This window comes from Chiloscyllium plagiosum, unplaced genomic scaffold (assembly GCF_037043375.1).
Source record: "Chiloscyllium plagiosum isolate Xiang-an unplaced genomic scaffold, Cpla_swu_hap1 HiC_scaffold_31, whole genome shotgun sequence".
Taxonomy (NCBI): domain Eukaryota; kingdom Metazoa; phylum Chordata; class Chondrichthyes; order Orectolobiformes; family Hemiscylliidae; genus Chiloscyllium; species Chiloscyllium plagiosum.
Window position 1 is genome coordinate 29983118 of NW_028270169.1, and position 21919 is coordinate 30005036.

Consider the following 21919-nt stretch of genomic DNA (forward strand, 5'->3'; position numbering starts at 1 on the left):
GTTTCATCCAGAAGCATTTTAACATTATGATACATGTAGAAACCCCAGGTGCAGTAACTATAATTTTTAAATATTATACTGTTATCTCAATCCTTGTCGAATCTATTCATTTTAGATTGTATATAATAGCCCTCTGCAGTGGAAGATGACTCTTGGCCTCTGGTGCAGTACGTTGTAGTTGAGGAATAATTGTTCTTGTTCTAGTAACCTACTTAGTTGACTCGTTTTGTTTTCCCCCAACAATGTCACCTAAGCTTAAAGTTTATTTTTTGGAAGAATGGTGTAGGTCAGGAACTTCACAGGCTCCTATTTTCAGAAGCTTGTGGATTAGACATGCAAGAGCACAAAATATCCTGTCTTTTCAGCAAAGGGATGTTTCATTTAGGAAATTTTAAAATTTGATTGTTCCTCACCCACCAACTGCCAGTTTAATTGACAAATGAAAAGCATATGAAATCTTCATGGTTCCCTGGGTAAGACCATTTGAAATCATTAATGACTAAATGCCTTAGCAAGCCTAGCACATGATCATGTGCATTTAAGAGATCAAAGGTACATTTTGTGTTCTCTCATTTGTCTCATCTCCCTCCCCCCCCACCATCATGATAGAGCAAGAGTAGCAACTTGTCACAGTGCACCAAAACATCTGCTAACTTTAAAATGGACTTTCACATTAATAGTCTAGTTTTAACTGTTTATTTCTTAGATTAAGAAATGGTACATTGAGAATTGTGTACTGTTTATTCATTTTAAAAAATCAGTTTGTATTTGTGGCTCGCTTCACTAAAGTAGTTTTCAGGTAACCATTCAGAAGAACTGGTGAAGGCACCACAACATAGGGTAAATGCAGTACAGGTTCTGTACTCGTGCAATGAGGAACAAAAATGGCAACAACGGGCATTTCAAATGATTAGGCATGTACAAGACACATAGTACTGAACCCAACATCATACATTGTTCAAAACTCGACATTTTGCTAATAGTCACACGATTCCAGACTTCCATTGATTCAGCTTGTGTTGAATTCTGGTCATAATATACACTTGAAAATTTCCTGACAATATCATTAGCTTTTCCTAGAACACAAAAACTGTCGTGGAATCAACATAAACAATCATGTGATTCAGGAGGGTTTAAACTAGTTTGGCAGGGAGGCGAGCATCAGAGCCACATGCCTGAGAGGGGGTCAGTTGCAGAGGGGACAGTGACGGGATATATTGAATCTATCAGGAAGGCTTCTCACGCAATGAAACAAAGGGATCGGTTAAAGTGTGTCTGTTTTAATGCAAGGAGTGTCTAAATAAGAGTGATGAACTTAGAGCATGGATCAGTACTTGGGGCTACGATGTTGTGGCTATGACAGAGACGTGGGTTTCACAAGAGCAGGAATGGTTGCTTGACGTTCCAGGGTTTAGAACGTTTAGAAAGAACAGGGAGGGTGGAAAAAGAGGAGGGGGTGTAGCATTGCTAATCAGAGAGTACATCGCAGCTACAGAAACTAAGGTTGTTGAGGAAGGTTTGTCTACTGAGTCAGTATGGGTGGAAGTTAGGAACAGCAAGGCAACAGCCACCGCATTGGGGGTTTTCTACAGACCACCTAATAGCAGTAGAGAGATTGAAGATCTCATAGGTGAGCAGATTCTGGAAAAGTGCAAAAGTAGCAGGGTGGTTGTTATGGGTGATTTCAACTTCCCCAATATCGACTGGAACTTCCTAAGTGCAGATGGTTTGGATGGAGCCGTTTTTGTCAGGTGTGTTCAGGAGGGTTTCCTTACTCCGTATGTAGACAGACTGACGAGGGGAGAGGCCACTTTGGATTTGGTGCTCTACAATGAGCCAGGACAGGTGTCAGATCTCGCGGTGGGAGAGCACTTTGGTGACAGTGATCAAACTGCCTCACATTTAGCATAGCCTTAGAGTGAAAGGAGCAGTTATCGAGGGAAGATATTTAATTGGCAAAAAGGAAATTATGACGCTATCACACAGGAGTTGGGAAGTACAGACTGGGAGCAATTGTTCCACAGAAAGGGCACAGCAGACAGTTGGAGCAGTTGTTGCGAGTGATGCACAAATTTGTTCCTCTGAAAGGGGTAAGATTAAGGAATCTTGGATGACGAGAACAGAGGGACTTCTCGTCAAAAGGAAGAAGGCAACTTATGTGAGGTGGAGGAAGCAAGGATCTAGCACAGCTTTAGAGGATTACAGGCTAGCTAGAAAGGAGCTCAGAATTGAGCTGAGGAGAGCCAGGAGGGGGCATGAAAAAGGCTTGGCAATTAGGATTAGGGAGAACCCAACGGCATTTTACTCATACGTGACGAATAAGAGAATGATCAGGGAGAAGGTAGGGCCGATCAGGGATAGCGTAGAGAACTTGTGCGTGGAGTCTGAGCAGATAGGGGAAACCCTAAATCAGTTTTTTGCTTCAGTTTTCACCAAGGAAAGGGAACTTGCTCTAAATGAAAATTTAGAGGATCTGGGATGCAGTCTTGACCAGATCAAGATTGATTGAAGTTGATGTGCTGGAAATTTTGGAAAACATTAAAATTGATAAGTCTCCAGGGCCAGACCAGATTTATCCTAGTCTGCTCTGGGATGCAAGAAAGTAGGTTGCTAAGCTTGTGAGAATATTTGCCTCCTCACTCTCCACAGGAGTCGTACTGGAGGATTGGAAGGAGGCGAATATTGTTCCTTTTTTCAAAACGGGTAATAGGGAAATCCCTGGCAATTACAAACCAGTCAATCTTGCGTCTATGATCAGCAAAGTTTTGAAAAGAATTCGGAGGGATAGGATTTATGACTATTTGGCAAAGCATAGTGTGATTAAAGGCAGTCAGCATGGCTTTGTGAGAGGCGGGTCATGCCTCACAAATCTTACTGAGCTCTTTGAGGAGGTGACAAGATAGGTCGAGGGTCGAGCAGTGGATGTGGTGTATATGGACTTTGATAGGGTTCCCCATGGCATTTGATAGGGTTCCCCATGGTAGGCTCATTCATAAAGTCAGGAAATATGGGATACAGGGAGATTTGGCTATCTGGATTCAGAATTGGTTGGCTGACAGAAGGTATAGAGTGGTTGTAGATGGGAAGTATTCTGCCTGGAAGTCAGTGTTGAGTGGGGTCCCGCTGGGCTCTGTTCTTGGGCCTCTGCTCTTTGTAGTTTTTATAAATGACTTGGATGAAGAGGTTGAGGGGTGGGTTAGTAAATTTGCAGGTGACACTAAGGTTGGAGGTGTCGTCGATAGTATAGAGTGCTATTGCAGGCTGCAGCGCGACATAGACAGAATGCAGAGCTGGGCAGAGAAATGGCAGGTAGAGTTCAACCTGGATAAATGTGAAGTGATGCATTTTGGAAGGTCGAACTCGTATGCTGAATATAGGATTAAAGACAGAATTCTTGGCAATGTTGAGGAACCGAGGGATCTGGGTGTGCAAGTACATAGATCCCTCAAAATTGCCACCCAAGTGGATAGGGTTGTTAAGAAAGCATATAGTGTTTTGGCTTTCGTTAACAGGGGGATCGAGTTTGAGAGCCATGAGGTTTTGCTGCAGCTCTCCAAGTCGCTGGTGAGACCACACTTAGAATATTGTGTCCAGTTCTGGTCGCCCTACTATAGGAAAGATACAGAGGCTTCTTTGCACAGAGGGTGCAAAGAAGATTTACCAGGATGCTGCCTGGACTGGAGGGCTTGCCTTATGAAGAAAGGTTGAATAAGCTCGGACTGTTCTCTCTGGAGAGGAGGAGGAAGAGAGGAGACCTGATCGAAGTGTATAAAATAATGAGAGGAATATATATAATCAGTAGCCAGAGACGTTTCCCCAGGGCAGGATTGACTGGTACCAGAAGTCATAGTTTGACGATATTAGGAGGAGGGTATAAAGGAGACATCAGAGGTAGGTTCTTTACGCAGAGAGTTGTGAATGCATGGAATGCGTTGCCAGCTGTGGTGGTGGAAGCAGAGTCATTGGGGATATTTCAGCGACTGCTGGACATGCACATGGATAGCAGTGAGTTGAGGGGTGCATAGGTTAAGTTATTATATTTGACATTAGGATTAAATCTCGGCAAAACATCGTGGGCCAAAGCGCTTGTTCTGTGCTGTACTCTTCTATGTTCTATGTTCTAATCAAGTAGAAGCTTTAAGCCTTAATCAAATAATTCTGAACTTATCCAGGTCTCTCTCGGATGCCTCATATGTCCAAATTTCCTTGCAATTTTCAGTACATCACTTTTGTTCTATCAGTGCAAGAACATTGGTGGCCTGGGATTTTCTTTACAATCAGTAACCTTTGATGAAAAGTGCTAAAAATGATCACTGTGAGTAATAGATTTTGGGTTATGTCTTTCAGATATTATGATTGCTGACTCCTAATTTGTTTGGTTTCAAGGTTACTCCACGTGCGCAATGGCAATTGTAAGTACCACTTGGGGGAAGAGACCTACAAACTCGCCCAAACCTACATCGATAAACTGGCAAAACATGGTCACCAGGCAAATAGAGCAGCACTCTTTGGAGAGCTATGTGCATTACTCTTTGCTAAAAGTCATTATGATGAGGTAGGTTCAGAATATTGGAGTTGATGACCAAGATGTCTGTAATGTGTGTGTGTGTGGTCTACGTCAGGTAAAGTCTGCAGTAGTTGATCTCACCCTATACAGTAAGTGAAAATTGATCCAGTGCCTTGACATAGTAAGGAGAAAATTAACAGAAGTTTCATGTATTCATTTCTCTTGGATGCCCCCTGATCTGCTTGCTTCTATTGCACTGTGTGAGTAATTATGTTTGAGAGTAGAAAATGAATGTAAGATATTTGTTCATATCAGTACTGTAAACTGACTTATAAATTCACCATAGTACATTTGAAGTACCATGTTTGAACGATTTGTCACTATAGTGTTTGGATAGAATTATCAAGATACAGATTTTCAAATTTGGTTTAAAGGTTTTGGAAATTTTGATTTGCAAAGTGTTTGAGAAAACAAGCTTGTTTCCATATCCTTATAACATTGCAAAATGTATCAGAGAATAGTTTTTAAGTGCATTCCCTGTTATAATGTAGGAAAACATGTAGTCAGCTTGCACAGAGCAAGGTTCCACAAGTAGCAGGGAATCAGATAATCATTTTGTGGACTTAGTTGAGGAATAGATATTGATTATGAGCAGTAGAGAGCCTCCCATTATTTCAATGTTGCTTTGTTCTTTCAAGTGGACTTAAGTAAAAACAAAATCAGAGCCAGGATTTTAATTGCCTCATTTAAAAAGCCAGAAACATATTGCCTTTATGCTGCAATGACAAACTCTAGATTATTTGCTCAAGTCTCTAATGTGGGCCTTGACCGTAACAACCTAAGAGCGCAAGTTATTGAGATACAAGCGTGGATATACAAAAAAGAATGAAGATCACTTATATTGTACTTTTCACATCTTCAGGACATCTCAAAGTTGTGGTTGAAATGAGGTTACGACTAATGTCTTGCCTGAAATTGTGTTGTACCCCTCACTACTGTTACATTGTCTTTTATCTAAGTTTATTTTCACAGATGCTTTTGAACTGGTTTTAAAGTAGTATAAGCAGGCAAATGTGATTGGTATGTTTACAATGTAGATTTTCTTTCTTGGGGATATTGTGCTAACTTCCTGGGAAGATCAAAGGATTGAGTCTACATCTATGTTTAAAGGTCAAGGCATTGAGTAGTGTCATCTCTTTATCGGGACTTGGTATACCTTTTGACTAGGATGGTTACCATTTTTAGGTTTGGCTAGAGTGGTGGATGTTGTAATCAGAGTGAGAGCATTAAGATTTCAAGTAGCCAAGTTACTTTAGGAAGTGTTTTATAGTACCACTATGCACTGGATTGCTCCTGCATTTCCCACTTAATGAACTTGAAGTGTGTATTGTAGTGTAATCTTGATTATGTGCAATATCCTACCTTATTGGAGTTAGTATTAATGTACTACAGTATAGTAGAAAGTTGACAAGTGTTGTATATCCTATTTAAATGGTAATTACCATGCACTTGTTTTTCTAGGCTTATAAGTGGTGTGTAGAAGCCATGAAGGAAATCACAGTTGGCTTGCCCGTGAAAGTAGCAGTTGATGTTTTGAGGCAAGCTTCAAAAGTGAGTAATTTGCAGTTATGAGGTATAGTTGATGCATTTTGAAGTTGTCTAGACAAAAATGCAAAACATTTAATTGTTGAAAGTTCTAATTTGTTAAACATTTTAAGCCATCATCTTCAAAAAAATAACAAATGTACTTTCCTCTTTTGTTCTACAAATTGGTGTGATGATATGCACTTTATTTAATCTTACTCTGATTAATTAGTGTCAGGTGTAGTTAGTTAAACACATCTGTCTAGTTGGGATATTTTTCATGATGTGAAAGGAAGAAACAAGTATTATTTTTGTTTTTAATTCTTTCAATAACAAAATTCAGTTGTAACTTGCAGATTTAACATGTTCTGTATCTGGAACATACAGATCCATGAGTTGCTTGGGACTAAATAAATGTAATGAAAATTTCCAGGAAGGATTGAGTAGTGAAACATAGTGCCTTTAACATTATAAAGTTTCTGTAGTAATCGTCTATAATTTTCTTTCATTAACAAAGAAATTTCATCCTGGCAAATTTTATCTAATGTTCTAGTATGTATTCTGGAGTAGAGTACATAAGCCATTTTCCAAATATCCTTTTTAATACCATATCTTCTATTCGTTTTACCTGAGTTACAAATTGCTTTCCTCACAAATATAAAATTAATTCCTGTCCTTTATGTGCACCACATGTAATGCCTCCAAAACAAGAATAAGACACTATTCTCTTCCTGCAGTTTCTTTTTTAAAACAAGATACATGGAAAATTAATTACTGATGGTAATGGGAATTTGTATCATCTTTTTTCATTGCATTTACAATTTTCATGAGGTGTGATAAATTCTGAGGAAAAAAAAAGATTTTTTTGTTTTGTCCAAAGGCCTGGGACCAGTGGTGTTCCACAGGGATCTGTACTGGGTCCACCTTTTGTTTGTCATTTAGATAAATGATTTGAATGAGAATATAGGAGGCATTGTTAGATGGCACCAAAATTGGTTTAGTGGACAGTGAAGAAGGTTAACTAAGAGTACAACTCATATCTAAGAGATCAACTGGGCTGAGGAATGACAGATGGAATTTATTTTAGATAAATGAGACGTGTTGCATTTTGATAAAACAAACCGATGCAGGACTTTATGGTTAATGGTAGGGTCCTGGGGAATGTTGCTGAACAGAGACCCTAAGGGGTTCAGATGCATAGTTCCTTGAAAGTGAGGTCACAGGTAGACAAGATGATAAAGACGTTTGGCATGTTTACCTTCATTGGCCAGAGCACTGAGTACAGGCGTTGAGATGTCATGTTATGACTGTATGAGCATTTGGTCAGACCACATTTAAAATACTGTGTACTATTCTCATTGCTATGCTTTGGAAGGATGTTATTAAACTGGAAAGGGTGCAAAAAAAACTATTTACAAGGATGTTAACAAGACTGGAGAGTTTTTGTTGGGGTAAGGCTGAATAGGCTGGGACCTTTTTTGCCTCTGGAACATAGGAGATTGAGGGGTGACCTTTTATACAGGTTTATAAAACCATGAGGGACATAGATATGGTCTTTTTCCTCAAGGAGAGTCCAAATCTAGCGGGCGAGGGCTAAGGTGAAATGGGAAAGATTTAAAAGGGATCTGAAGGATAACTTTTTTGTGTAGAGGGTGGTTCTTGTATGGAATGAGGTGGTAGAGACAGGTATAATTAGAACATTTAAAAGCTATTTGGACAGGTAAATGGATTGGAAAAATTAAGAGGGATGTGGGACAAAAGCAGGCAAATAGGACTAGTACAGTTTAGGAAACTTGGTCGTCATGGATGAAGTGGATCTGTTTCTGTGCTGTATAACTGAATCTAATTCACATTATTAGGGATACTAAAATCAAGTCATTTGCAGTTTTGTAATTGAATTATTTCTGTTCCCTAGGCTTGCGTAGTGAAACGGGAATTCAAGAAAGCAGAGCAGTTAATAAAACATGCTGTGTATTTAGCGCGGTAAGTTTCCATGCAAACACAATTCGAGAGAATCTTAATCTAAGTTACAGGGTTCTCTTAGATCTTCTTGTCAGTAATAGCCAGACTGATGTCTGTCCTAATCACTTTTCTGTTACGTTTTACTTAACTGTCCTACCAACAACTTAGCCGGCAATAGTCTAGTGATAACATCGCTAGACTATTTGATCCAGGAACTCTGCTACTGTTATAGGAACCCAGATTCAAATCCTGCTAAAGCAGATGGAGGAATCTAAATGCAATAAAACAAAATCTGGAATTAAGAATCTACTGGTGACCATGAAACCTTTGTCAATTGTCATAAAAACCCATCTGGCTCACTAATGTCCTTCAGGGAAGGAAATCTGGCATTCTGTGGTTCTGGTTTACATGTGACTTCAGAGCCACAGCAATGTGGTTGACACTCAACTGCCCTTTCAGCAATTAAGAATGGGGCAACGAATAGTAGCCGAGCTACCGATACCTACATCCTGTGAATGCATTTTCTTAACAAAGAATTGACTGATGTGCTACTCTTTACTTTGACACAGATCTTTGACACAGAGAGGTAGGAAAGTAAAGTGTGAACAGGACGCAAGGAATTAGGAAAAGGACATAGGTAGATTAAGTTGAGTGACAAAAATTGGTAGCTGGAATACAGTGTAGGAAATTATGAACTTAGCTACTTTGGCAGGAACAGTTTTTTTTCAAAAAAGCAAATTATTTAATTAGGGAACAGTTGCAGAATCCAAGTACAAGGTGATCTACATCTCCTGATGTATTTGCATGCTCATTTTGTGAGATACATATAACAAGCTATTAGAAACACAAATAGAATGCAGTTGCTTATTGCAAAGGGAATGCTATATAAAAACGAATGTTTTCCCACATCTGGACAGGGCATTGGTAAGACCATATTTGGAGAACTAACTCTAAATTTTGGTCGCATCTAAGAAAGGATATTAGAGTATTGGAAATAATTATGAGAAAGTTAACAGTCAACTGATAATTGGATTGAGGATTGCTGTCTGACTTAAAAAGTTGGTAAGGCTGCCCGCTTGGCACACCAGCCTCATTCCTGAAGAGGGGCTTATGCCTGAAACGTCGATTCTCCTGCTCCTCGGATGCTGCCTGGCCTGCTGTGTTTTTCCAGCACCACGTTTTTCAACTCTGGTTTCCAGCATCTACAGTCCTCACTTTCTCCTGGCTGACAGTATGTCCAATTTAGAGAAGCACAAGATAATCTTATTGAGACTTTTAAGATCTAGCTAGGACTTGATAATGGATGCTAGAAGGATATTTCCCCTTGTGGGAGAGATGAGAACTCGGCTGTAGAATTTTAAAAAGTCTTCTATTTAAGTCCGAGATGAACCACTTTCCCAAGAGGACAATGGAGACAGTCTTACTGTATCTTTAAGGCAGTAGTAGATTACCTTTTGACTGCTTGGCTAGTCAAGAGTTAAATAATTACTGATCAGATCCGCTGTTATCTTTTTTGAATGGCAGAGCAGACTTGAAGGTTGAATGGCCTCCACCTTTAAATTTATATGTACATTATGTTGCAGTTTCTGTGATAACAAGAAACAAAATAAACTGGACATGAAGAGACAGTGATAGAGACAAAAAAAACCTGCAGATGCTAGAATGCAGAGTAGACAAGCAGGAAGCTGGAAGAATGCAGCAAGCCAGGCAGCATGATGAGGTTGATAAGTCAACATTTCAGGTATAACCTTTCCTCCCTGAAGAAGTGTTATACCTGAAATGAAGAAACCGTGAACAAAAAAATAAGCTTTACAAAACAGGTATAGAAATTAAATGAGAGGCAAAGACAGTTTTGATAAGATAGTATTAATAACATTTGCCCTTTTGTTGAAGCAGAGGACTTGCTTTTTCGTTTCAACGTACTTTAGTATTTCAAACACCATTGCATGTTTTGAATATTTACTACAGAAATGTCATTTTTCTTGTAGGGAGCATTTTGGTCAAAAGCATCCCAAATACTCTGATACCCTCTTAGATTATGGATTTTACTTGCTCAACGTAGATAATATTTGTCAATCAGTTGCTATTTATCAGGTATGTTGGAATTTTTCTTCTTGTTGCCAGTTAAGGTGTATTTTAAATTGTCAATTATGTTCTTAAGTCTGCAAATTGGAAGCATATTATTGGACTGTATTCATTCTTGAATCAGCTGTACTTTCTTTAAATCAAAAAATAGGAAGCCCAAAGCTAACAACTTTTGTCCTGCCACATACTTGCTCACACCTTTTGCTAGTGATGCATCCATCCTGTCCTCTTATTTCAGATGGAACTTCTACTTGTAACTGGATTTTATTGTTTCCCTGTGACTTTAGTCTGCAATAGTGTATCACTTTGAGTCTCGCTTTCGAGTTTGAGCTTTGGCTTCCATTACATATCAGATGATGAGCCCCAACATATTTAAGTATATATATTCATCATTCTTGTCCACAATTCATAGTCAATTAGTTGTGGCTACCTGCTTGTAACTAACCTGTATTTGTTTTGTCTCCATTTCATTTCAAAACCTCAGTTGCCCATTTCTTGCTCCCAGACCAAATTTTTCCTTTATCATCTTCTTGCAAACTATATTGAGTCTAATTGTTTGCACCTGAAATTGTTACTATTCATTCTAATTTAAATGCTTTTAATCCCCTTTGTGATTGTTCTAGTCATACAGCAACCCCCTTTCCACTGAAAACACTTCCTGCCCTCCTGAGCCAATAGTGTGACTCCTGACATCTTGCTTAATTTGCTGTGGAATTCCATTCCTGAAATCTCTCTTTTTTTTTTTGTTTTCATTCAATACATATTTCTTGTGCAGGATTTTTGGTGACTTCCATCTCGCCTCATCCATTTCTTTCTTTGTCATGTATGATTATATAAATGCAAGCTGTCTTCTTTATCAACCATTTTCCTCTGCTAAACTTATTTCCTAGTCCACTCCAGCCTACCCTGCCCTCATTCTTTGGTAATTTTTGTTTAGGTTTCGCAGAATTGCCTGTGAAGTTTTATCACTGTCAACAAGAATGCTAAATTCTACCATGTTATGATCACAATTTCCTAAACAATCTTTTATTTTGAGATCATTTATTAAACTTGCCTTATTTCACATTGCTAGATCGAAAGTAGCCTGATGCACGGTTGGATCCATTTGTTCTGGGAAACTATCCTAAATACAATCTATTAATTCTTCCTTGTGGCTACCTTTGATTTTGACAATCTACATGAACATTAAAGTCACCAATGATTAATGTAGTCTTTGTTTTAGTGAGGAAAAAGCAGTTGGTCATTTTTGTCAATATTTATTTTTCAGGAAGGCTTTGAATATTTTTCCTCTTTATTACATGATTTTCTTTAAGTGCTAACTAATGTCATTGTTATTAAAATTCTCCAGTTGAGACATTGGCTAGCCAATGAAAATTTAATATAGGAAAATGTTGGAACAGTGCTACTGTGCCAAAAAGATATTGACTTAAGCCATTAAAACTTGCTCAATTACGATACAGGGGTTCCCCAATTTACAAATATCCTACTTACAAATGTGATCCTGTATTGAGGGTGTAATTTTAAAGATCTGACATGCGTACAAATCAACTTGTGAATGGATGCAAGAAAGGAACTGCTTGTGACCCAGGCACAACCTGTAGCTGTCTTCTAACTTGGGGTTCTTTTATTTTAATCAAATGGCAGCTTGATTTGAGCTTCACTATTTGTGATCTTTCAATTGAGCCATAACATGACCTCAAAAGTTATGCAGACTTACTCCATTTAGGCAGGCACAGAGAGTGTGTATATATATTTCTTTTTTTGATATTTACAACTGTTTTGTCTAAAGAATTTTACAAGTGGTTGTGTTGCAACTTATCCAAGTTAATTTTAAACTTTAACTTTGAACAATAGACAGCACTCGATATCCGGCAGTCAGTATTTGGAGGCAAGAACATCCACGTAGCAACAGCTCATGAAGACCTGGCCTATTCTTCTTACGTACATCAGTACAGTTCTGGGAAGTTTGACAATGCACTGTAAGTTACCTAATTTGTTACATGTCAACACTATTTTCTATTGCTAATAAAAGAGCAAGTTAAAAATGCTCATCGGTTGGAATGGAAACTTTTTTGCATTTTTTTCAGCATTTTAATTAGATTGAGAAGGAGTGACATAATTCAAATATTGTTTTCACCTCTGATGAGAACAGTGTAAATCAGGATGTAAATCTGTCATATATAATATTTTGTATCAGAGCTTATATTTGTAGGTTATACTATTTTAACTATTTATTTGTGCATTTGGATCTGCATCTGCTCCAACTGGATTTAGATTTTTTTCTTTCCTTCCTCTTTCCTTTCCCCTGTCAAACAAAGACTTCTTCACCCATACTTTAACAAAATGAAGTAAAACTTTGGAGTTTACATGTCTTCTATCCTGATGGAAACAATATTCATTTTTTAAAAGTTAAGAATATACTTTTTGATTCCTTACAGATTCCATGCTGAACGTGCCATAGACATCATCACTCATATCCTTCCTGAAGACCATTTATTGTTGGCTTCTTCTAAAAGGGTTAAAGGTCTGTTTATTAGAATTCACTGTTTGTTCAAATCTTATGACTTAGTATTTTTGAACTTTGAATATCTTACACTTATCTGTCTGAACTATAGATGTAAACTTCAGTCTGCAGGAACTATAATTGTATAACAAAAATATTTTGCTCTCTATCCTTTTAATTTTTAAGAATAGCACCAAAGAACATGCAAGCCTATTGTCTTTTTCTCTAATAGTAAGACCATTAAAATGCACATTTAAAAGGAAAGCTAACGATGGAACAAACTTCGAAATAGAATACTAAATAACAGATTTCCTAGAGGTATGATTCTTTTTCCTGTGTGCTTTGCGTCTGTATGCTCCCCAATAGGCTAAGTATCTGTCAGGCAAGCTCTTCTTAAAGCCTCTGCTAATACTACTCATATAGTAGCAACTTGCTGGTGTTATTAGATTAGATTAAATTCCTTAGTGTGGAAACAGGCCCTTCGGCCCAACAAGTCCACACCAACCCTCCGGAGAGCAACCCACCCAAACCCATTCCCCTACATTCAACCCTTCACCTAACACTACGGGCAATTTAGCATGGCCAATTCACCTAACGTGCACATCTTTAGACTGTGGGAGGAAACCTACGCAGACATTGGGAGAATGTGCAAACTCCACACAGAATTATAGAGGAATTTAATTTTTTTTATCCTTCTGAGGATACCCGGTCTTCACTCGTGCTGTGAAGTGTTGAAACTCGGCTCAGATAGTTTAGACATACATGATTCTTTAGAATAAATATATGTCCACACACTCTATGGAATTAATACATGGTGGCATTTTTCAATATTTTCAGTCTGATCAACCAAAACATTTTATCTTGGAATAGTTATTAGTGTACTGATTTGTAATTATGAATGAATTTGAGAACTACTATTTGAGCTGACACATATCTACTACTACCAATTTGAGAATATTTGGATGGAAGCCAAGAAGTCAAAATTATGCAGGAAACTAATGTGAAAAACTTATTTGATTAATGTAAACAGTACAGAAGTCTGTAATACTTTTGAAATAAAACTGCCTGGTGATTACCATAGCTGTTTGCAGTACTCCAAGTTTAGCCAAACCACTGCTTTGTATGTGAAGAATGACTTCTTCTACTCCTTGTATTCTATGTCTTTAGATATCTCCTACGGAATATAAATGATGTAATTTATATAGATTATTTAGATGTGAATATCGGAGGTATGGTTAGTAAGTTTGCAGATGACGTCAAAATTGGAGGTGTAGTGGACAGTGAAAAAAGTTACCTCGGAGTACAATGGGATCTTGATCAGATGAGCCAATGGGCTGAGGATTGGCAGATGGAGTTTAAATTAATAAATGTGAAGTGCTGCATTTTGGAAAGGCAAATCAGGGAAGGACTTACACAATGGTGAGGGCCTGGGGAGTGGTGCTGAACAAGGAGACCTTGGAGTGCAGGTTCATAGCTCTTTGAAAGTGGAGTCACAGGTAGATAGGACAGTTAAGAAGGCTTTTGGTATGCTTGCCTTTATTGGTCAGAGCATTGAGTATCGGAGTTGGAAACTTATGTTGCAGCTGTACAGGACATTAGTTAGGCTGCTTTTGAAATACTGCAAGCAATTCTGGTATCCTGCTATAGGAAGGATGTTATGAAACTTGAAGTTAAGATTTACAAGGATGTTGCCAGGGTTGGAGAGTTTGACCTATAGGGAGAGGCTGAATAAACTGGGGTTATTTTTCCTGGAACGTCAGAGGCGGAGGGGTGACCTTTATATAGGTTTATGAAATTATGAGCGGTATGCATAAGGTAAGTAGATAAGGTCTTTTCTCCAGGATGGGGAGCCCAAAACTAAATTGCATAGGTTTAGGCTAAGGGGAAATAATTTGAAATGGACCTGAAGGACAACCTTTTCACGCAGAGGAGGGTGCATGTACAGAATGAGTTGCCTGAGGAAATGGTGGAGGCTGATACAATTACAACACTTTTAAAAGGCATCTGGATGAATAAGAGAATAGGAACGGTTTAGAGGGATATGGGCCAAATGCTGGCAAATGGGACTACATTAATTTAGGATATCTGGTTGGCATGGGCAAATTGGACTGAACAGTCTGTTTCCGTCCGTACCTCTGACTCTAATATGCTCCATCTGGGTTCTGCACTGTCCCAACACACAACCCCAGGCAGTGTTGCTCCAGCAATTATCTGCCTAATGAAATATCCATGCCAAAAAGCATAGTTGAGGTACTAATTGGATCCTTGCAGGCTATCACTGGTAACCCTGCCAATTGGAGTACTGCACAATATTCGTACTCTTTCACCTGCCACTCAGTCAACTTCTGAACTTGATCAGTAATTTGACTTTGATTCCATTGTCTTTTAATGTGAATTAACAGTTTTTTAATGATGGATATTTTATCCAGTGCCTCTGAAATTCATAAATAACATCCAGAGGTTATTCCCTGTTCAAGTTCTTGGCTGCCTCCAAAACATTCCATTTGGACATGACCATCTTTTACAACGCTAGTCTTTTCTGATCAACTGAAAATTTCAATACATTCAATCACACTATTGTTCATTGTAATTGCTAGTTCCAATAACTCATGTTATGGGTCCCATGTTTCCCTTCTCAACACCTGCAGTTTTCCAATCGAAAGGAAATTTTCCTAATTCAAAAGGACTTTAGACTGCAGTTAGTTTTCTTCTTTTAAAAATGTGAGAGTCACATTTAGGTGCCTATTTTAATATTATTTACTGCTGTCTTGCTTGCATTAATTTTGGTGAATCATCTTTTATTCAATATCTGTTTCCTTGGGAATGTCTGGCATGCCATCTCTCATTCTAAACGCTGATGTAATAATTCAATATGTCTGCCCTTTCCTTCGTTCTGGTATTTTAGTTGCGGCGGGGGAAAAAAGTGATGTGATTTAGGAATGTGAGGTCTGTAATTCATAGAGCACTCTGAGGATTTATATATTTTTCATCCAAGATGCTGAAATCAGTACAAAATGACTAGCATGTTAAAAATAAACATACTTCTCCAACTGAGTCAGTCATGTGTATCTTCATTCACATACGACCATAAGACGTAGGAGCAGAAATTAGGCCATTCAGCCCATTGAGTCTGCTCTGCCATTCAATCATGGCTGATATGTTTCTCAATCCCATTCTCCCACATTCTCTCCATAACCCTTGATCCCTTTGATACTCCAGAACCTATCTATTTCAGTCTTAAATGTATTCGCTGACCTGGCCTCCACAGCTTTCTGTGGCAATGAATTCCATAGATTCACCACACTCTCTGAAGAAGTTTCTCCTTTATCTCCATTCTAAAAAGTCTTCCCTTTACTCTAAGGCTGTGCCCTTGGGTCTTAGTCTCTCCTACCAATGGAAACATATTCACAAAATCCACTCTGTCCAGGCCACTCAGTACTTTTTGTATGCTTTGATTAGATCCCCCTCATCCTTCTAAACGCCATTGAGTATAAACCCAGAGGTCCTCAAACATTCCTCATATGTTAAACTTTTCATTCCTGGGACCATTTTTGTGAACCTCTTCTGAAAATGCTTCAAGGCCAGTACATCCTTTCTGAGACATTGGACCCAAAACTACACACAGTACTCCAAATGTTGTCTGACCAGAGCCTTCTACCACCTCTGAAGTACATCCCTGCATTTATATTCAAGTCCTCAAAATAAATGTCATCATTGCATTTGCCTTCCCAACTACTGACTCAACCTGCAAGTTTACCTTGAGGGAGTCCAGAGCTAGAACTCCCTAGTCTCTTTGCACTTCAGACTTCTCCCTATTTAGGAAATAGTGCGTGCCTCTATACTTCCTACCAAAGTGCATAATCTTACACGTTTCCACAATTGTACTCCATCTGCCACTTCTTTGCCCACTCTCCTAACCTTTCCAAATCCTTCTGCAGCATCCCCGCCGCCTCAATGTTTCTATCTTTGTATCATCTGCAAACTTAGCCATAATGCCCTCTGTTCCTTCATCCAGATCATTACTGCATAAAGTGAAAAGTTGTAGTCCCAACTTTGAGACTTGTGGAACACCATTTGTCACGAACTGCCATCCTGAGAAGGACCCTTTTATCCCCACTCTCTGTTTCCTGCCAGACAGCCAAACTTCTATCCATGCTAGCACCTTGCCTCAGACACCATGGGCCCTTACCTTACTCCATAGCGTCCTGTGCAGCACCTTGTCAAAGGCTTCCTTGCAGTCCAGGTAGATAACATCCATTAACATCCATTGGTTCTCCTTGATCTAACCTGCTTGTTACTTCCTCAAAGAATTCTAGCATGAAACCATGCTGATTCTGCCTTATTTTACCACACACTTGCAATTATTCAGAAATCTCATCGTTCGCAATGGATTCCAGGATCTTACCCACGACCAAGGTTAGGCTAATCAGTCTGTAAATTTCTGTTTTTTGCCTTACTCCCTTTTTAAAGAATGGTGTCACATTAGCAATTTTCCAGTCCTCTGGGACCATCCTTGATAATAGCAATTCCTGAAAGATCACCACCAACGCCTCCACTATCTCTTTCCAATTCTCTGGTTTCCCACTGCCCTTGGCTTCATTATTTGCTTTCTCTTTTGCTTTTATGCTATCCCTGACTTCCCTATTCAGCATGGCTGCCTCATTCTGCCTGTACCATGCTGCTTTTTCCTCTGCATGAATCTCTGCTGTGTCTTCTGAATTACTCCCAAAAGCTCCTGCCATTACTGTTCCACTGTCTTTCCTGCTAGGCTCCCCTCCAGTCAATTCTACCTAGCTCCTCCCTCATGCCTCTATAGTTGCTTTTATTCAGCTGTAATACCGTTATCTCTGATTCTGTCTTTTCCCTCTCAAATTGCAAAGTAAATTCAATCATATTATGATCACTGCCTCCTAAGGGTTCCTTCACCTTCAGCTCCCTTATCAATTTTGTCTCACTGCATAATACTAAATCCAGTACTGCCTGTTTCCTCGTGAGCTCCACCACCAGCTGCTCCAAAAACCATTTTTGTAGACATTTCATAAATTCCTTTCCTTGCAATCCACTACCAACTTGACTTTCCCAGTCCACCTGCATATTGAAATCTCACATGATCACTGTAACTTTGCCTTTCTTACATATCTTTTCTATCTCCCTTTTGTATCTTGCGCCCCAGCTCCTGACTACTGTCTGGGGGCCTGTGCGTAACTCCAACTATGGTTTTTTTTTAAACCGTTGCAGTTGCTTAATTCTACCCACACGGATTCTACGCCATCTGACCCTACTTCATTTCTTACTTCTTGTTTCTTACTCCATCTGAATAACAATACGTTGTTTTCTCTGATATGTTTAAGCATAGAAATGTGATCCTGAATTCAACATTCTTCCTTTCCAAAAATGCTAAGGGTTTCAAAGGAGTTTCAAAATGGGCGACAGAAATAAGACAAGCAAAATTTTTTTGGCATAATTTGTATCTGAAATTGGAACTGTGTATAATAAGTATCTGACCCATTTTTTCCCCAAATAAATTTACGGAAAAAGGGTATTGCTGGCACGGCTAATATGTAGTCTCTAACATTTCTAATTGCTCATCAGCTGCTTTCTTGAAATGAATGTGGTCAGCCTGATAGATCTTCTACTTTTAGTCATCCAGATTAATAAATTCTCCAGGTTTCTGTCACTAGTCCTATCCTCTGAAATCTGTTTTCAGGTTGATTTTTGTCACGTTTTCTTTGCAGCGCTTATACTGGAGGAGATTGCTATTGACTGTCATAACAAGGAAACTGAGCAACGGCTTCTTCAGGAGGCTCATGATTTGCACCTTTCTTCACTCCAGTTAGCCAAGAAAGCCTTTGGTGAATTCAATGTGCAGACTGCGAAGCACTACGGAAACTTGGGCAGGCTCTATCAATCTATGCGGAAGTTCAAGGTAAATGATGTACAGCTTTCCTAGTTAACAATGTGTTTTCAGTTCGCATTCTCTTCTTTCTTTAACATTTGAACTTGAGGGTTACTGAAGTTGGTTCCACGTTGAGCCATTGCAGCACATTAGGTTAGAGTCAGTATGTTGGCTTGAAAAGCAATGTACTTTTACAGCTACTGACAAAAAAAGTAGAACTACCAGCAAGCCTAAATAGAAGCTGTTTGTTTTATTTACTTAAATAGTTTAAAATTAGGAAATTTTTCAGCTGTATGCTGGTTATTTGTGTGGATAAATGAACGAGTTTAAATTATTCATGTTGGCCATAAAAAGGCATTCTTAATGCCAGCCTTGCTGTTTGGAACCATTGAAACTGAACCTTCATTGTTTTTACCATAACTTATCAGTGTCCAACAATGACTGCAGATGCTGGAAACCAGATTCTGGATTAGTGGTGCTGGAAGAGCACAGCAGTTCAGGCAGCATCCAAGGAGCAGTAAAATCGATGTTTCGGGCAAAAGCCTTTCATCAGGAATACAGGCAGATAGCCTGAAGGGTGGAGAGATAAGTGAGAGGAGGGTGGGGGTGGGGAGAAAGTAGCATAGAGTACAATAGGTGAGTGGGGGAGGGGATGAAGGTGATAGGTCGGGGGGGAGGGTGGAGTGGATTGGTGGAAAAAAAGATAAGTAGGTAGGACAAGTCAAGGGGACAGTTCTGAGCTGGAAGTTTGGAACTGGGGTGAGGTGGGGGAAGGGGAAATGAGGAAACTGTTGAAATGAGGGAACTGCTGTGCTCTTCCAGCACCACTAATCCATAAACTGATAAGTTATGCTGGACCTATTTGAATCTTTTTTGCTCCTTGGCAGTAAAGAAAAAAAATCACGGCGTAGCAGACCGGGAAGAACGTTATCTTGGAGTTCAATGAGACTTTGATCAGATGGGCCAAAAATGACAGATGGAGTTTACTTTAAATAAAAATGTGAGGTGTTGCAAACAGGTCAGGACTTGTACAGTTAATGGTAGGGTCCTGGGTGTGTTGCCGAACAAAGGGATGCAAGTTCATTGAAAGTGAAGTCTCGGGTAGACTGGTTGGTGAAGAATGTTTTTGGTACGCCTGTCAGTATTGGTCAGTGCATTGAATACAGGAGTTAGATGTTGTGTTGCAGCCATACAGGACATTGGTTAGGCCACTTTTGGAATACTGTGTGCACTTCTGGTCTCCCTGCTATAGGAAAGAAGTTTTGAAACTCAAAAGGGTTCAGAAAAAATTTACAAGGATGTTGCTGAGGTGGAAGGTTTGTGCTAGTGAGTTTTGAGAAGATTTGTAGCTCGGTTTGAGGTTCTAGTTATAGGTTTGCTCACTGAGCTGGAAGGTTCATTTTCAGATATTTCATTGCCATGTTAGGTAACATCATCAGTGAGTCTCTGGATGGAGGAGGGTTTGAGTTATAAGTAGAGGCTGAACAGGTTGGGGCTGCTTTCCCTGGAGTGTCAGAGGCTGAGGGGTGATCTGATAGAGGTTTATAAAATCATGACGGACATGGATAGGGTGCACAGCCAAACTCTCTCTCAGGGTTGGGGAATCCTAAACTAGGGGGCATAGTTTTAGGGTGGGATGGGGAAATGCGGGAGGGAGATTTAAGAGAGACCTGGGGGGCAACTTTTTCACGCAGAGGGTGGTGCGTGTATGAAATGATCTGCCAGAGGCTGATACAATTATAGCATTTATTAGGCATCTGGATGGGTATGAATAGGAAGGATTTGGAGGGATATGGGCCAATTGTTGGCAAATGGGACGAGAGTAATTTAAGATATCTGGTCAGCATGGACAAGTTGGACCAAAGAATCTGTTTCTGTGCTATATCCCTCTGACTCTTCAGAGAAGGCGCTGAAACCCTAAAATTGTTGACCTCAGTATGGAGTCCACAAGACCATAGGGTTGCCAAGTGGAAAATGAGGTGTTCTTCTAGCTGGCACTTAGCTTCACCAGAGCACTGCAGCAAGCCCAATACAGATATAAGCTGGGGAACATGGTGGTGTGTTGAGGTGGTCATTTTTGCAGATGGAGCATAGGTCTTTTGCAAACACTGCTTCACTTGAAAGTGTCTGGGGCCTTGGATAGTGAGGAGGGAGGGTATTGGGAGTGAAGGAGGAGTGGACCTAGGTGTCCCAGAGGGAGGCTGATCTGCAAGCGGAGGGGAATATCTATCTGGTAGTGGCATTCTGCTGGAGGTGACAGAAATAGTGATTAATAATCCTTTTGGATATGGATGCTGGTGGGTGTAAGGTGAGGACAAGGAGGATCCTATTGCTGTTGTGGAAGGATAGGGGAGGACAAGGGGGACCCTGTTCTTGTGGGAGAGAAGAGAGTGAGTGAGGGCCGAAGTGCAGGAGATGTGTCGGGCATGACTGAGAGTCCTGTTAACCATGCTGATGAGGAATCCTAGATTGAGGAAAACATGGACTTTTTGGAAGCTCCCTTGAAGTTGGCAGTATCGGAAAACTGCAATGGAGACTGACAAACTGGAAGAATGGAATAGAAATTTTACAGGAGGCAAGATGTAAGGATGTATAGTCAAGATAATTGTGGGAGTTGATGGATTTGTAGTGGATATTGGTGGCTAGCCTATCCCCGGAGTTTATTTTAGATTGTTATGCACTAAGAAGTTATCTTCAGACTATTCAGTTATTATGGACGAGGCCAGACCACCCAAAACATTCTTGAGCAGGCAGCCCAGACCAAAGCTTTTCAATTTGTTTCAGTAAATGTACAGTAAAAATTACCCGGAGTAAACTAGCTAGGTTGCTACTAGGGTTTAAAACACAGAAATTTATTCACAAAATTACACAATGAAACACAAAGAACGGAATAAAGAACCTCTACAGAACTCAAGTCTATCCAAACTAGACTTAATTATGCTGTTCCGAATACACACAACAGTCCCAATAAGCAAACCCCCTTAAAAACCAGTATAAATGGAACAGATCCTTACAGGTTGATGTTAGGAGGGTAGGAGAGAGAGAGAGTTTCCACACAGCTCACTGTTGAACTCCCAACTAGTTCTGGACTGAACTGAATTGCTCAGCTAGAGAGCTGACCACTCCCCTTTTATTACACAGGTCAGTTCTAAAACATGACCACTTTGGCCTGAAATCTCATTTGTTTACATATAAGTAAAAAGCCTCTCAAAACCCTTTTCACATCTGTACCAAACCAGTCTGATCAGAGCCTGGCCTGGTTTATGACCCCTCTGAAAAGAAATCAAGGACACACTATCTATGAGAAAAGGAACAGCTTTTAGAAAACAGGGATCAGCTTGGTGACACAGTTCATTGTTATAATTGGTGTTTATAATTATAA

General features: G+C 39.6%; 1 protein-coding gene across 3 annotated transcripts in view; it reads left to right on the forward strand.

Annotated features, from left to right (window-relative positions):
- appbp2 (amyloid beta precursor protein binding protein 2) overlaps positions 1 to 21919 on the forward strand; it is a 91735-nt gene that overhangs the window by 63112 nt on the left and 6704 nt on the right. For all 3 annotated transcript variants that reach the window (XM_087977385.1, XM_043718527.2, XM_043718528.2), the window contains 7 exons: positions 4387 to 4555; positions 6029 to 6118; positions 8007 to 8074; positions 10042 to 10147; positions 11993 to 12117; positions 12577 to 12662; positions 18377 to 18567. In XM_087977385.1, the coding sequence (XP_087833511.1) occupies positions 4387 to 4555; positions 6029 to 6118; positions 8007 to 8074; positions 10042 to 10147; positions 11993 to 12117; positions 12577 to 12662; positions 18377 to 18567 (835 nt within the window). The remainder of the gene's footprint in view (positions 1 to 4386; positions 4556 to 6028; positions 6119 to 8006; positions 8075 to 10041; positions 10148 to 11992; positions 12118 to 12576; positions 12663 to 18376; positions 18568 to 21919) is intronic.